This window comes from Diaporthe amygdali (assembly GCF_026229845.1).
Source record: "Diaporthe amygdali strain CAA958 chromosome Unknown NODE_25_length_736740_cov_64_583793, whole genome shotgun sequence".
Classification (NCBI taxonomy): domain Eukaryota; kingdom Fungi; phylum Ascomycota; class Sordariomycetes; order Diaporthales; family Diaporthaceae; genus Diaporthe; species Diaporthe amygdali.
In genome coordinates this window covers 331,575-347,377 of record NW_026517045.1, presented here as the reverse complement: position 1 = coordinate 347,377, position 15,803 = coordinate 331,575, and the positions used below count along the sequence as shown (strand labels likewise).

The window sequence follows — 15,803 nt, the reverse complement described above, 5'->3', positions numbered from 1 at the left end:
CGGTGATACTATATATAAAGGCATCTCTATATAACCCCATGACATCTGGATCATCATTACTCTCAGCCCCGCCTAGTGTCCTCAGGGTCCTTCGCTGCGACTAGACAAGCACGCCCACGACTAGCTCTGATAGGCCTCCACCTCCTAACATGACAGTAAAGTCATTACTCTTCCAACTTATTTTGAAGCATTTTCGTGCCAAACATGGCTGAGGCCCTTGGCACAGTGGCCAGTGGCCTGCAGGTGGCAGCACTGGCCGGAAAAATCATCGCAGATTGCCTGAAAGTCCGCACCCTTTACCGCGAAATGCAAGGGGCATCAGCTGAGATTTCCGCTAGCCTTGAAGAAATACACATCCTGAATCAAGTACTCGAGGAAGTTGGAAAGTCACCGATGGCCACGCACGTTATCTTGTTAACAAGCCGAGCACATTGTGAAAAGTGTCTGCATGAATTGCAAGCATCGCTATGTCTCCTGGAACGCATGATCCCCACACATCGAGGCTTCTTATCCAAGTTTCTACGCCTGGCTGTCATCATTCACCAAGACGTCCTTGCTAGAATGAACCATCGGCTCGAGACGTCCCTTCACCTTGTGCTTTTCTCGATCCAGCTGACCATGGTCTCAAATCAGGGCAAGATAGAGTGAGTGCGACAGAGATACACCCGACATGTGGTAACATCAATATTGACTTGCGGAGATCATCGACTGTTGAAATAAGACAACTCCTCAACTCCCAAACCTCTCTACCATGCACTTTCTACGCCTCGATTACTGGACACTCCTGCAACGCTCCCGAGGAGGAGCCTTGTTTGGCAGCTCCCAACCACTGGGATCAGATATGCCTGATACTGAGAGATGGCGACGGAGGTAAGCTTCTCCCCAGTTGCCCGCAGATCGTTTCTAGATCAAATAGGAACGTGTGGAAAGTATCCCAGGCCTCCGCCAGCGATCCTCCCGATATCGCCACAGGTCCATCGGAAGAACATTTCGGATGGAGTAGGACCCTGAGGCTCAACTTGATATAGGGTGGCAAGTCCTTTGGACTTCAGATCGAGGCACATGTGAGGCATATAAGAGCAAGGTCGGTTATGTTGGGGAACCCCAACACATATTACCGCATTCAGCGCGGAGAAAAGGCGTGGTCCTGTCGGATGCGCTTGATTGTTGACTTCGTCGTTTCCCAGGGTACTGCAAATTTTGATTTGCTGGTGTCTGTTCAATGGGATCGTTCCGAGTGCGCAACAAGTTTTACCCCTGAATCATGCCACGGTCTAGCGGCCGTTAAGGTTCACTTCTAAGCACATCGGTAGGCTGTTAAAGATTGTGGGCGCATTGGGTTTGGGGATCTGCACTCTTCAGGGACTGCTTCCGCGCCTACCAGCATTCTTAGTAAGAGCTTGGGATATGCAGCTAGCCTGAAACGACCGCTCTTGTGGCGGCGGGTATGGCGCGTGGGTCCAACAGGGCGGCCTTTCCAACGAGTGATTCTCGTTCCTTGTGAGAGCACCTGGACACCTGGGGCAGCTGATGGCTGATGCTGGCCGCCTAGCTAACTAGCTACGTGGGCAAAAATGACATTGCTTTTGCTTTGAAACAATCGTATCAGGCTCTTTGTGGATACTTAAAACACCTTCCGATACGCTGCTGCCCTGGACCCAAGTCGTCCAAGCTTTGTGCTGAGCGTGGCAGACCGCATCATAGTGCACTCTGCAGCCACTTACCGCCGTGCAGACCGACACCCTAGATATCGGCCTCATTTTCTCTCTCCAATCCACACGCGACCACGTGGCAGCGTACTGGCGGTTACCAGCGGCAGCGGGAATTTCCTATTCCTATACAAAACTGACATTGCATGCGTGATCGGTGAGGATTGGGCCAACAGCGACAGGCGACCTTCGACATCGTGCATACGGCGCGTGACTCAAAGGCATGGCATGATCACTCGTCGAGCTGCCTCGACAACCTCGCACTTCACAAATTCTCCATAATGGTTCACTATTCCACGCTCCAGCTTGCTGTGTGAGCTTCGATACTTAGGCATAATTCATCACCCGTCAACCCAGGAGATCAAGCAACAACTCATCTCGCGACCCGAGGAGCTCGTTGGGCCTGCACCGCATTTGGCCGGACCGAAGCAGCCACACCTCAGCACACCAGTATCCCTCGCTGCCAGCCTCAACAACTTGTGGCTCTACCTTGGATGTGCAAACAGAGCCATGGCTTATTCCAGGAATAACGATGCCACCGCCGCCGACATCAACAGAGATCGGCTTTTTGCTACCGGGACTTTCAAGAATGTGTGGCAAGGCCGGTATATCTCAGGCGCCAGGACTGGTCAAGCATGCGTCGCCAAGGAATTCAAGAGCAGCTCTGTGTTTGAGGACCACTACTTCCAGGAAGAGTTGAATATTATCGACCGAGCCCAGTACATCATTGACAACTGGCATGCCGCAAACATAGTGAATCGCCGCATTTTGATGAGTCGACCCCAGATATGGCAATACAGGCGCAATGGGCGCAAGGCCCTGGTTGAGCCCTTTATTCTCAACTTCCAAAAGTTCAACAGCAACACGGGCTGGATTCCAAATTCCAGGGACTCGTGGTGTGAGGCTATGCAAGCCTTGAGCCACTTTTCTTATCACATCACTGGCGGCCAATTCCTGTTGTGTGACTTGCAGGGTGGCACGCATGGTGACGTATTGTGGGTTCTCTTGTTCATCAATATCTCGCGTTTTGCGCTGTGCTGACCGTTCGACTTGGGACTAAAGCATCCTCTCCGATCCCGTCATCATGTCAGCATCTTATAGCTGTGGGCCTGGCGATCTTGGTCCGAAAGGGATCCATGCCTTTTTCCGAAGACATCAATGCACCCGCTTCTGCGACACCCGTTGGATCAAGCCCAGATCGAGTGCCAAGTCAGAATTTTCGAAGAGGAGGGGCACGACTATGGTGTCTCGAGTGCCAACGCGCCAGACCCGCTTGTCTCTTGCGAGGCGGACTAGGTGAAAACGGCCGACCACACTTCCAGCCCACAGGGCAGCTCCCTAATGAGCTGGGGTCTGTCAATCATAAGGAACACCGCACCGAAATGAGGAATCATCAATTACAGGATCGAATACGCCCCAGCAAGGTGTCTCCAAACAGTCATCAACAGAGTTGAATAAATACAGGGAGCATTCGTCCATGACGAGTGCCATAACAAGCAGTCACTGCTAAACATCAGCAAACGTCTATGGGATATGCTGCTCAGTTATTCGCATCGAGCCAGAGAAAGGCTATGATGCTGATTTGTATAGAGCAATCGACAGTCGATAGCATTCTTTATGTTATATAGCAATTGTAGGGGTGTAAGGCTGGTTAGACTTGGGGGCATTTAGGAGCTTCGACGGCTCGGAGTATGATTTTCACGAGCATTTTACACCTGTTGTGTGACGTTTATCACGACAGAGTTCCCAACATCCTCGGCGTTTCTAGGCATTTTCTAGTACTATAAATCCAATGCAAATGGTTGCAAACTTGAAGACCACTCTCGCGTCAGACTAGGCTATCAGTTACATTGTATTCTGGTTGCCGTTTCAGTCACTACATATTCTTGTAGAGCACTTCCGATCAGGTGAAAGATTCCGAAGAATCGACACCTGCGTCTTGTGCCCTTGATTCTGTAAAAGAGAGACACACTTGGCTTGGAATGATCACCACCTTAAGTAGACGTGCTTGTCAGTGCGAGAAACTGGAGGAGAACCACACTAGCTTAAAGTCCCTACGGGGACAACCCTGTTGCGGGAAGAATATTCCCCTGTCATGGCAAGGACATGTCCCTTCAGCTTCCGTGATGATACAGAACCTTCCTACTTTTTGCGTCCGGGGTGATCAGACACTCGCAACGTCACGTACGGTAAATTTAGGCTCGTAATGAACGTGCTTATTTATAACAGCGGTAAATCTTTGTTTGATGAGGCATACAATACAAGCTGCCACGCGGAAGTCCATCAACACCGCATCCAACCTCTAAATTTGACACTCGAAGTCTAGACTGTCGCTTAGCTGTCCTAGGAACGTAGCTAGCACAAGCCAAACCATTTTGAGTATTTACCAGTCCGAGTAGTCCGGAACTAAAGTTCGGTACCGTGGTAGGGCTGGATCGGCAATACAGTCAAGGTTGCAACATGCAACACACGTGATATCGTCGGTGGTAATATACCATGGTAACATGTAGTGGTAGGGATTCAATCCCGCATGGTGCACTTCCAAAGATCCATTACTAAGGTTATGTACGCGTCTCAACATGACCAGAAGCACAGGCAATCTTCATTGGTGGCGCTAGAGAATTAAGCGAAGTCATGTGAACCACCTCATCCTAAAGACATGTTGGAAGCAAGATGACGGGGAGATCAGTAGGAAACAATGTAGCAATATTCTGGTAATACCAACCAAAATGGAAGAGAATTGTGCAACTTCAGAAGCACAAACCTATGCTCTTGATCACCCCGTTTCCCTGGAGCAGCGACATGTATCCGGCATACCCAAAAAGGACTTGATATTGACTAAACGATCATAACTCGGATCTTCCATTCTCCGTATGACGCCTTAACTCCACTACTCAACGGAAAGACCTTAGTATTTTGAAATCCCGCGCCAATCAATTTGACGTATAGTTCCCCAAGGAGATAGAAGGTGGTAAGTGAGCCGGAACGCACCAAGTCCTATTTCCGCTTCGCACTCTATTCTATTCCGTTCAGTCCTAGCCCGGAACAACCGGGTTGGCTGCCGATGCCACCCACAGAGTTGGGGCGGTCGTGACGAATCCACCCTTGTGTCGGATATCGATCCGACGACGGCAATTACTCCACAGAAAGGAAGGAAAAGTAAGCTGCGTTTGGATCACCGCATGGTTAATCTGGGGATCAACACCTGTCAATGTGTCAACCCGTAAAGTTCTTAGCCCGAGTGGAGGAATCGCCGTGAATAGTTTAGCTAAAGCCCGGAAGGCTACCGCGGCATAGATTACGTGAACGGTCCCTTAAAAAGGAGCCTTGCTAATATGGAATTCCACTCCGATCACCACATTGAGGGTTCCGGCCTCCAGATGCCAAGACTTTCGATGATGTTCAAAGGTTCGCTGGGGGTGATCGGCCAAGCTTGCCCACAAATTGGATGGTCACTGGGAGAATTGGTTCGCTTAATAATTGCCTTCAGCGGCTCGCATGGCAAAGGATAGCGAACTCTGCTTATTTGGGACGTCAAAATCGAGTTGTAAATTGAGATTTTCAGAAAAACCACTGTTGTTCTGCTCAAATATGCCGAAATGTGCTGAGATGTGCAAATGTGCACATTGAAACACCCCCTTTCCGTGGGGCCTCGGGCAGCACACCACTGCCTTCACGACTCGCTCCCTGCATGTGGCAACCTTCATCCGAGATGCCCCGGGTCCCGTTGTATGGAGAGTTGAGCGGGCCGACCCATGGCGTTGGTACCATCGAGGCCAATGGCCAGCCGCCCTCGGGTTTTGAGCAAAAGAGAGCAATCTCGCCCATAAGTCCACGTCGCATCCATCCCCACCCCTGGGACAAACGTCGTCGGGCACGCGTTCTTCTGCTTGTCAAGTCGGGTGATTTCTGTTCAAATTTAATACCAGTCAGACTAGCCAGAAGGTTCGCGCCGCTGCCGCGGTGACGAACAAGGCCACGTCGGAGTCGAAGTGGACACCGATACGAACGAAGCTGAGGAGCCGGTCCGATTTGCGTTCGCTGCTGGCTGTTGCACTGAGCACGGCAACCCACCACGGGCCAACTGCCCCTGAGTTCTATTTTTCTGATGCTCCACCTTCCACTCCCGCGACGAATGTCAAGGTTTCAAATATAATACTACCCGCCCTCTCCTGCCCCCATCCATGCTCGTCGACTTCTTGATCGCATCTTCATATCCTAGCACTTGAAAAACGCCAGCACCCTCCAGCCTCTGTCATTCGAGCCAGTGTATAGAAGAGAATCACGTCTTGTTACCTCTCCGCACACCGGCAAGCATTCTCCACGAGTCAGTTACCGGCACTTTTCAAAAATCCCGACGGAAGTCAACACACACAAAAAATGGCAGATAGCTCAGCACCGACAATCCGTGTCGACCTTGAGCACGACGACTACGAGAAGCTTTCCGCAACAGTATGGTTCAGCTACGATGTCTGCGCGCCCAAGCGACCACTACCTTCAATCTCAGTCCGGGGAGAGATCCGCACAGATAGACTCATCGTCAGACCACTCCTGCCATCTGATCTCGAGGCTTTCCATGAGCTCCGCAAGATAGGCGAGACGCAGATTCACTCTACGGCTCGCGGACGTCCTGACAGGGATGTGGAAGAGACACGGCAGAACCTCGAGCGCTTACAAGCACCACACGACCAGCGCCATTGGTACTGGGGCGCTTTCTTGGCTTCCACTGGCGAGCTCATAGGCGAGGCCGGGCTCCCTGACAGCGAGGACCAGCCCACATCCGGCTGGACTCGATTCGAAATCCTATTAAAGCCAGCATACTGGCGGCAGGGCTATGGCACGGAGTTATTCAAAGCGGTAATGGAGGCTTGGTGGAAGCTGCCCGGGGAGAAGAGGAGACGTCAGCTTCTGCCCATGGTGGTAGGGGACAAGGAGCCCGGCGAGGAGGTGCCCGAGGCTATCGAACTCATATGGGAGGCCGAGAACACGGCAGCGCAGAATTTCTTTACCAAGACGCTTGGGCAGTCGCGCCTCTCGCTTCAGGGCTCCTTCGTGGGTTTTGACTGGCGGGAAGGGCGTGAGGGCAATCTTGTGCGTTGGAATGCGGCGCATGCCGCAAGTCCTGCGCCTCGTGAATGTAAAGTCCCGGCTTATAGAGGAATAAGGCGCGTCTAGGACAAGGCGGGGTTGTCAGTCACGATCGGACTGTAGGTTGGGCCGCACGGGTGCCAGTAATATCGGACAATAATGATTGTACTTTGCCACCGAGAATACAACAATAGTCTCGCTCTGCATCACTTTGGTAAACAGTATCCTATGTCGACACAATGCTTGATGAGATCAGCCGACGGGTGTCTCAGAAACACATTGCAGCTCATAAGTATAGAAAGGTCCGAAATCTTGCCGGGTAAAGGGCAATCGGCCATCTTATACTAGTCTGCCAAGGACACTAATGGCACACACAATTCGTAGATACAAAGCAGCCAATCTTGCATATCACCAGGGCCACCTACTTGTGATCTCCTTTCCCCTCAGATCCAGACCAGGCGAACAGATTCCGGAGCTAGCCAATTATCAATTGCAAGTCGACTCAGATGCAGGACGAATCCTTGAGTGTCTTGTCCCGCGGAGCTGACATTCGAGAACATGCAGGAGACAACGAAATGCGCCGTAGCTCAGGTCAGACCACTGGTCAGCTGGTCTATTGAGATCGACTTCTGCATCTGCAGATAAGCTTTGTGAAACCACTATGGAGGTGCATGAGAACACCAATTCTGAACCAGATGTTGACCGCAATAATGCAAGACGGCTGCCTATCAAGGGCCGGCGTCGCATTCAGGCGCGGAGCTTATACGAGTTCGTGCCTGTGTCACCTGCCAGCTGCTTATTAGAAGGGCGGCCAAACATATTGCGAGGAGACGAGGTTCAGCCTGCGAAGCAATCCTTGCGTTGTCTTGGCTGTTCAGCCAGAACCGGGTACCGACGCTATGTGGACTGCCGGTAAATATCGGGGATGCGAGTCAACCCGGTCACGCTTGTCTGAAAAGGGCAGTTCTGCGGCAGCTCATCCAGCACCGATGGGTACGGCTACTTCTCGCCTTCTACTTTTGGCCATTTTTACTACACTCAGATCATTGCCAAGCTACCATACGGACGGTATGTAGGAAAAGATTGGACAGCGCTTTATCTGGTGTACTGACAGCGAATTCTTGGCTCTCGGAGGGCGAAGACTGAGTAGGCAAGTGGTACCTCAAGAACCTCAGAAACTGAGTAGGCAACTGGTAACTTGCGCGCGTGAAAGCTGCGATTTATATTAAGTGTATGTATTGCTTCAAGTATAAATAGAGAATGCCGCCGGCGTTTATGTTTGAATAGATGGTTCAGCACCTCCAGTCCCAGCACACTCTTTCCAACCACAGCTCCCAGTGCCAGCAGTCCTGCAGACCGCCACGATGACGCCCTTCCTCACCCTCGCGCTCGCTCTGTCGATGCCCGTCCTCTCCATGGCGGCAGCAGTTACCAAGCCCCTCGGCCAGACCAAGCCGTTCGGCCTGGATGTTCGCCAGGATGAGACTGAGGCCCCTCCTGTGACTGGAATCGTTGGTGGAACCACCGCTGCTGCCGGTGACTTCCCCTTCATCGTCAGTCTGTCCAAGAGTGGCTCGCACTTCTGCGGTGGTGTTCTGCTGAACGCCTACACCGTCATCACGGCTGCCCACTGCTCTGTCGGCCAGACTGCCTCGGCCGTCAAGGTCCGCGCTGGCTCCCTGGTAAGTCACTTGCGATGTATTTCGTGCTTGTTGCTCGCAACGAAAGCGAAGAAACTCCTCCCAGAATTGATATATTAACTTATATTGTAGACCTGGGCTTCCGGCGGTACTCAGGTTAGCGTCTCTGCCATCAAGTACCACCCTTCGTACAACTCGGCTTTGATCGACTACGACGTTGCTGTCTGGCACCTGGCCAGCCCTATTGCGACCAGCTCGACCATCGGCTACGCCACCCTCCCGGCTTCGGGCTCCGACCCCGCCTCTGGCACAACTCTCACTGTCGCCGGCTGGTAAGTTCTTCCAATCTACCAGGGAGATAATTTATGCACAGCGCTAATCCGCGTTAAACAGGGGTCTGCTGACCGAGGACGGCTCGACTCTGCCCGCCACCCTGAGGAAGGTTTCCGTCCCCGTCATCTCGCGCGCCACTTGCCAGTCCCAGTACGGTACCTCTGCCATCACCACCAACATGTTCTGCGCCGGTCTCACTGCGGGTGGCAAGGACTCTTGCTCTGGCGACTCTGGCGGCCCCATTGTCGACTCCTCCAAGGTTCTGCAGGGTCTCGTCTCCTGGGGCAACGGCTGTGCTGAGGCCAACTACGCCGGTGTCTACACTCGCGTTGGCCAGTTCGTCAGCTGGATCGACACCAACAAGTGGACCTCGTAAATCTGAGGGATTTTGCATTGCATGTGGGTGGCGTCGCACAACTGGGAGTTTCATGATTGGAATAAGAGGTATTTCAAGGGGAGTGCGGCAGGGGAGGAGATGTGGAGGTACATAGTTGTGCATACTTAAATTCTTAAGTAAATCTTGCATATTACAATTTTCTAGCACAAAGCTGAAATCACAAAAGACTGCTGTGCCAAATACTATTTGATCACGTGGGATTGCTATGATGTAAAAATCATATTTATGTTGCCACATGAATTGCCTTGTTTTATGCGACTTACTCTTGTACAAACATCGATTTGACTGAGTCATATTTCCTTTCCAAAACGGTCTTCGATTTGATACGTCCTTCCCTCTCCGAGCCATCGTAGTGATGACGACTTAGTCAGTGCACCTCGTAGTCAAGGTGACAAGCCACTAACTGGACTATTACAATTATACAAACCAGGGTATCATCAGCCAGAGATAGAGTGAATTATTAAAGCCGCAACGAAGCAATCGAGATGATGCTCTTGGGTTTTTGCATTGTATGATTCGAATGTCCCTTAAGCGACAAAGCCAGATAAAAGAACTTACTACAAGCACCGTGCTTCCAATTACTCTCATGTAAGATGACGAGACTTTTTGAGACTTTCCTGCATATCACCGAGCCCATATATATTTCACCGTGAATCCCGCGTGCCAACTTCTTGTTAGAGTCAGCAGCTGTAGAAACAGCAGACAAAATGAATATGAGAATTATCAACAGACGCAACTCGTGGTATAGAAAATTATTGGGCAAGCTCATATCAGCTGTAAGGCTCTTCAATATGGTTGGATGAGAGAGCTGCAGGAACGCCGCGTGGTTCGATGATCTAATAACTCACGTGTTTCTTCTGCATGCAAGCCTTTCCGGCCTCAAGAATACCAAGCACTACTTGGCGCAGTAGATCTAGCAGATTGAGCCTTCCAAGAATCTCAAGCTTTTCAAAAGAAGGGGTCATACAACACCCCTTGACATGGATCTTCAAGCCCAGGCTAGATGCATCGCTTGGCCATAGCTTCTGTGTGGGTTCATCAGTGTGGACCTCGAAAATGCTCAACTCCATTGTCGTGAATCAGTCTAGTCCAAGAAACTGAAAAAGTCTTGTCTTATGTAATGCTGAAGGAGTCCTGGACTTTGATAGTCTGTATGCACGGCTCACGGTGAGAGTAGAGGAAACCAGGGCAGGGACTCAAACTCGACCTGTGATAGGGTCGTGCATGAAGCCGCTCAACCGTGACTTATCATCATGGATCTTGGCGCTAGTGCCTGTTAAGGTTACAGTGAAGAGATAACGAGGCGAGGCACATGATTGAGTTATACGCCAATTAGCCTATTATAAGCTAGGGGTACGATTGAGATTGCGAATCATATTCATCATCCTCTCATGGACTACCTGAATGTAAAGAGGAAAAAGGAGAATTCCGGTAAACTAAGGTAACCCTTCGCTCTGAGATGCGTGCCATTTTGAGATTATTTTAACTAACGATTCGAAAACACCAGGATAAACTTTGGGATTTGTGGCAAACGAGCCGATGGTACAGAACTCTGCGATATCTCTGCACGACGCCGTCAATTGTTCATCACACCCGCTCACTGCGGCGTGCCAAAAGTTAAACAGGTTTTCAAACTCAATCCCCTCCGCTCTATTGGTCTCCCGCGGTTTTTTCCCGAACCAACACCCCAATTGAGTCCATCGCTACTCGATACAGACATGGCCTTCCTTGCTGTTGGATCAGTTGGGCCCGTGGGATAAGGCGGTGGCTGATAACGAACTTCGGCCCGCCCTTCTAGAAAACACCAACTAGTCGAGGTAAACCATGCTAAATCTGTCGCATCTGGTACACCATTTACGGTTCTGACAGCTTCGATCGGCTATCCGGGCCAAAACAAAGATCACACCACCCCCTCGAGATGTTTGCAATCAACCAGGGTGGCGGCCTTATCTGCAGCGCCGAGCAAACGCCCAGCCATGCCCAGGCCGCGTCTCCACCAAGAGAACCCATACTGCCCGTTGCGACTACGGGGCGCGCCAAATTAGTCCAATAATTTTACCATTTGTCTCGCAGCCAGCTGCACGGGTCGTCTGTCGAGGGAACGTCGCCAAGTAGAGACATCGACATGGTTCCCCCCATGGGCGGCATGGTTCTTTTGCGACCCTCCCCCAAGACCTCACCATTCAGCGCGCGCTCCCATATCGCCATATTGGGTTTCCACAAAGTGATGGCGTTGGCGTTCCCCTCCCTTATCTCCTTCCTGGCCAGGGCAAGCACGGCTGGAAAGACGGATATCGACCTATCTCGTCAACCGTGGCGGCCTTGGCTCCTCGAAATGTTCTAGAAAGAGGCGTTCGTGGGATGCTACCGTTCGGGAAGGTGGCCACATGCATCTCAGCGTAACACAGCATCTAGAAGGGCTTGGGAACCTCGTGCCCATCTTTATTAAGTGCCCCGCCTCCCGGCTGGTCCATCTTGATGCCACGCCCGCCGAGCTTGCTCTCCCTTGCATGGTCCTTCTTGGTTGCTTGGTGCCCAGCGTCCTGACCTCTTGGACTGTGAGCTTGATTTTTTCTACTGCAACACAAGTCGTTCTCCATCGACTCTGAGTCCCCACACGACAAGATGGGCTTCAACTGGCGAGGCAAGGCCGAGTCGCGCCCCGTCGAGCCCGTGGACTCAGCCGAGGCCACGGGCTACGAAGTCGGCGGTCCCGATGCCGACCTCCACATGAAGAGGCTGAAGGACCAGCATAGGTTCGACCCCTTCATGGACATTTCCAAGCTTGATGCCATCGACAATGTTATCGAGTCTGGAGACGTTGAAAAGGAGGCCGTTGTTGAGGAGCAGCTCATCGGCGAAGATTCACCTTATGCCGAAGTGCGCGCCTCAGTAAGTTCTTATCATCCCATCAATGGCCTGCGTAAAGGGGCTTGATGATATAGAAGATTTCTGACTTGTGGCACAGGTCTCCCCTGGCGATGACCCTACGCTACCTGTTGACACCATTCGGGCCTGGACCATCGGCTTCTTGACGTGCACTATCGTTGCCGCCATGAATGTCCTCCTGAACAACCACTACCTCGGTGTCTCCATTAGCACGCCCGTCGTCCAGCTCATTGCTTACCCTATGGGTATGGGCTGGGCCAAGTACGTCCCAGAGAAGTCGTTCCGCGTATTCGGCAGGGAGGTCGAACTTAACCCCGGCCCCTTCAACAAGAAGGAACACACTCTCATCACTATCATGACTGCCGCCGGTGCTGGTTTCAGTTATGCCTTCGACATCCTTCTGGCTCAGCAGGTCTACTACAAGCAGTTCTGGGGCTGGGGCTTCCAGATTCTCCTTGTCTTCTCTACGCAGGCAATGGGCTTTGGTATTGCTGGTATGCTCCGTCGGTTCCTCGTTTGGCCCGCTGCCATGGTTTGGCCAGGTCTGGCTCTTGTCTTCTGCACTGTCATGGACAGCTTGCACAACCATGCGCCATCCGACCCCTCCAAGACGAATGGGTGGAAGATTGGTCGTTGTAAGTTGATTCTTTGTTTCATTTGATGTTGTCGAATACCTGAATCTATGGTGTACTGACACTAGCATACTAGATTACTTCTTCATGCTCGTTTCTGGCCTCACCTTTTGCTACGAGTGGATTCCGAACGTGATGGCGAATTTCCTCGTCTACCTCGGATCTTTCCCAACCTGGATTGCCCCGAACAATGTGGCTGTCAATCAAGCATTTGGTGGAGTCACCGGAATCGGTATCCTACCCATCTCGCTTGACTGGTCGGGCGTCGCCTCATGGTTTGGCAACCCCATCTTGACACCAGGCTTTGCCCTGATCAATATGCTTGCCGGAGGCATTTTTTTCCTTTTCCTCACCGTCTTGGTGTACTTTACGGGCCCCTCCTACAACCAGTACCTTCCGTATGTATAAGCCAACCGCCCCCCCCCCCCCCACCCCCACCCCCACCACGAGCCGCCATAGTCGCCCAGCCGCCCACATTTTATTTCTATCTTCCAGAAAACATTGTAGCGGTCTACTAATGCGTAGCAGGATGGTGGATAATGCTAATTTCGATCGCTATGCCAATAACTACAACACAACGCGTATCTTGAATCCAGACACCACGATCAACGAGGCGGCGTATAAGGCTTATTCCCCCCTGATTTTGCCGGCTGCTTTCAGTCTGTCATATGCTATGGGCTTCGCCACCCTGGCTAGCAACGTGAGCCACGTCATCTGGTTCTACGGCCGCGACATTATCCGCCGTGTCAAGGACTCCAAGTACGAGGAGCCCGATGTGCACTTGAAGCTCATGAGGAAGTACCCCGAGGTGCCCGAATGGTGGTACTCGATCGTCTTCGTCGTTATGTTTGCCTTTGGAATGTTGGCTTCGCAGCTGTGGACCACACACCTTACCTGGTGGGCGTATATCATTGCCATCCTCGTTGGTGCTTTCTTCGTCCTTCCAGTCGGTCAGTCACTGCCAAAAGCCTCTGTTAAAGTAGAAAATGTGCTCTTTACTGACGATTTAACAGGTATTATCCAGGCTATCACCAACCAACAGACAGGTTTGAACATCATCACTGAGATGATTGTCGGTTATAGTGAGTGACTATCTACTGCAACATCTCTTTACCAATCACACAGGAGATACATTTGGGTCGTCGGATCACATCGCATAATCTGCAAAGCACTCGAAATAAAAATGCTGACTTACGGTCTTAGTGCTCCCTGGAAAGCCAATTGCGATGATGATGTTCAAGAGTTGGTAAGTAGCGTTCCCATACAACTTTTACCCTTCTAAAAGGCTTGCTTTGCAGCCTTACGTCATCCCAATTTTCGCAAACACTTCTTGCTGCTTTGATAGCTAACCCTAATTTCTTTCAGGGGCTACATGCTCTCGTACAACTCCCTTACATACGCGCAAGACATGAAGATAGGACACTACATGAAGATTCCGCCTCGGTCTCTCTTCCGCGCCCAGCTGTTCGCTGTTCTTTGGCTCAGCATAGTGCAGACAGCGACGTTCAACTGGATGTTCGCATACTTGCCTGACATCTGCACTAAGGCCCAGCCGCAAGGTTTCACTTGCGCAGGTGCCAAGACCTTCTACAACGCCAGTGTTATCTGGGGTAGGTTTCATTTTCCCTCTACTTCACGTCCTACGACGTTATACCACCTCTTAGTACATATTGTTGTCTCGGTCCCAGTGCTAACCACGTAAACAGGTGTCATCGGCCCCGCCAGGATGTTCGGCGCTGGAGCCATGTACTCCTGGGTCAACTGGTTCTTCCTCATTGGATTTGCTTGCCCCATTATCCAGTACTACATCGCGAGGAAGTACCCCAGATCGATCCTCCGTTACATTTTCTTCCCCGCCCTGTTTGGCGTCTCCGGCATGATCCCCCCCGCTACCATTTTCAACCTGCTGTGCTACCTGACCGTCGGAATCATCTTCAACGTCATTATCAAGAAGAAGTTCCCAGGGTGGTGGGAGCGGTACACGTACTCGCTCGCCGGCGCCCTCGATGTCGGCAATGCGCTCTGCCTCATCCTGTATGCCCTCGCGCTGGGCCTCAGTGGCAGTAGCTTCCCCGACTGGTGGGGAACTGTGGGATTCGCTGAGACCTTGGAGGCGCAGGCTATGGCTGTCACCAAGACGCTCAAGGATGGTGAAGTGTTAGCCCCATGGATCACGAGCTGGGCTTAGATATCCTCAAGCATTGGCTCTGTGGACCCAGACCTGGGATTAGACGTTAATGTACAGTCTCATTCGCTCGTTTCAGGACTCGAAGGTAGTCGAAATGGCTACAATGTGCCCGGCTGGGGTGATAATTAGTGATAATGGTACATATGCAATGCAATACCCTGGTCTCACAGCGTCTGCTCTTTTGCTACTGAATTGATCCATAGTTTACCACACTTAAGTTCAGAAACTCAAGCGTCTTCACACACTATTGGAATAAAACCGCCACACTCTCAAAAATGACAACATGTCGTTGCGGAGCCCCCTGTGGCTTACATCCCCATACAAATTTATCCTACAAGAAAGCATCCTAAAGTCAATACTCTGATAGAACGTTATCCCATAGGAGGTTATCCCATAAGAGGTTATCCCATAAGAGGTTATCCCATAAGAGATTATCCTATAGAAGGTTATCTTATACTTCCCCTGTGTCCTTTGAATTATTCCAGAGAAACTGTGGCCGCGAAGCGAACACCCGACCTTAAGCTCGCATCTTAATACTGGGTACAACGGTATGCATGTACGGTGTTAGCTAACGTGAGGTCCATAGTTCCTCGTGTGGCATTTCACCTTTGTTTGTCCAGAGCCCTAACCCTGATTGATACGGGCCGTGACTTGAGATCTAGAAATAGATGCAGTTCTTTTACTCCTGTCATTTTACACTTCAGGAAAAGACAAGTTTGCTCACTATCACAGAGCTTGTCTGGCATTTCTTGCCTTTCGTAAGAGCCTATATGAATAAACAAGAGTGCTCCCTTACGCTGCAAATATTCAAGAGAGGGTCGATTTGCGGCTAGTCAGGTCCGACGGCGCCAGGCCCTCGGCGTTGTCTACACGAAGCTAAACGAAATTCCACAAATCATATTCAATCCCGCGCGACCTTCCCCAGCA

At 51.3% G+C, this 15,803-nt stretch overlaps 4 protein-coding genes across 4 annotated transcripts; all 4 read left to right on the top strand.

Moving 5' to 3' along the window:
* Positions 1-204: 204 nt before the first annotated feature.
* Positions 205-3,009, top strand: J7T55_007959 (uncharacterized protein; the record flags this gene model as incomplete). The annotated part of the gene is made up of 7 exons (XM_053131105.1): positions 205-405; positions 517-644; positions 701-870; positions 950-999; positions 1,892-1,993; positions 2,067-2,704; positions 2,772-3,009. The coding sequence occupies 7 exons, from the start codon at positions 205-207 to the stop codon at positions 3,007-3,009; spliced, it is 1,527 nt and encodes a 508-aa protein (XP_052990795.1).
* Positions 3,010-6,089: 3,080 nt separating this feature from the next.
* J7T55_007958 (acyltransferase) lies at positions 6,090-7,442 on the top strand (the record flags this gene model as incomplete). The annotated part of the gene is made up of 2 exons (XM_053131104.1): positions 6,090-6,800; positions 7,362-7,442. 2 exons carry the CDS (start codon positions 6,090-6,092, stop codon positions 7,440-7,442), a joined length of 792 nt encoding a protein of 263 aa, XP_052990794.1.
* Positions 7,443-8,161: 719 nt separating this feature from the next.
* J7T55_007957 (uncharacterized protein) lies at positions 8,162-9,146 on the top strand (the record flags this gene model as incomplete). The annotated part of the gene is made up of 3 exons (XM_053131103.1): positions 8,162-8,479; positions 8,570-8,769; positions 8,831-9,146. The coding sequence occupies 3 exons, from the start codon at positions 8,162-8,164 to the stop codon at positions 9,144-9,146; spliced, it is 834 nt and encodes a 277-aa protein (XP_052990793.1).
* Positions 9,147-11,792: 2,646 nt separating this feature from the next.
* Positions 11,793-14,876, top strand: J7T55_007956 (uncharacterized protein; the record flags this gene model as incomplete). Its single annotated transcript, XM_053131102.1, has 8 exons — positions 11,793-12,059; positions 12,136-12,691; positions 12,765-13,086; positions 13,217-13,638; positions 13,702-13,770; positions 13,892-13,934; positions 14,054-14,298; positions 14,395-14,876. 8 exons carry the CDS (start codon positions 11,793-11,795, stop codon positions 14,874-14,876), a joined length of 2,406 nt encoding a protein of 801 aa, XP_052990792.1.
* Positions 14,877-15,803: the final 927 nt, after the last annotated feature.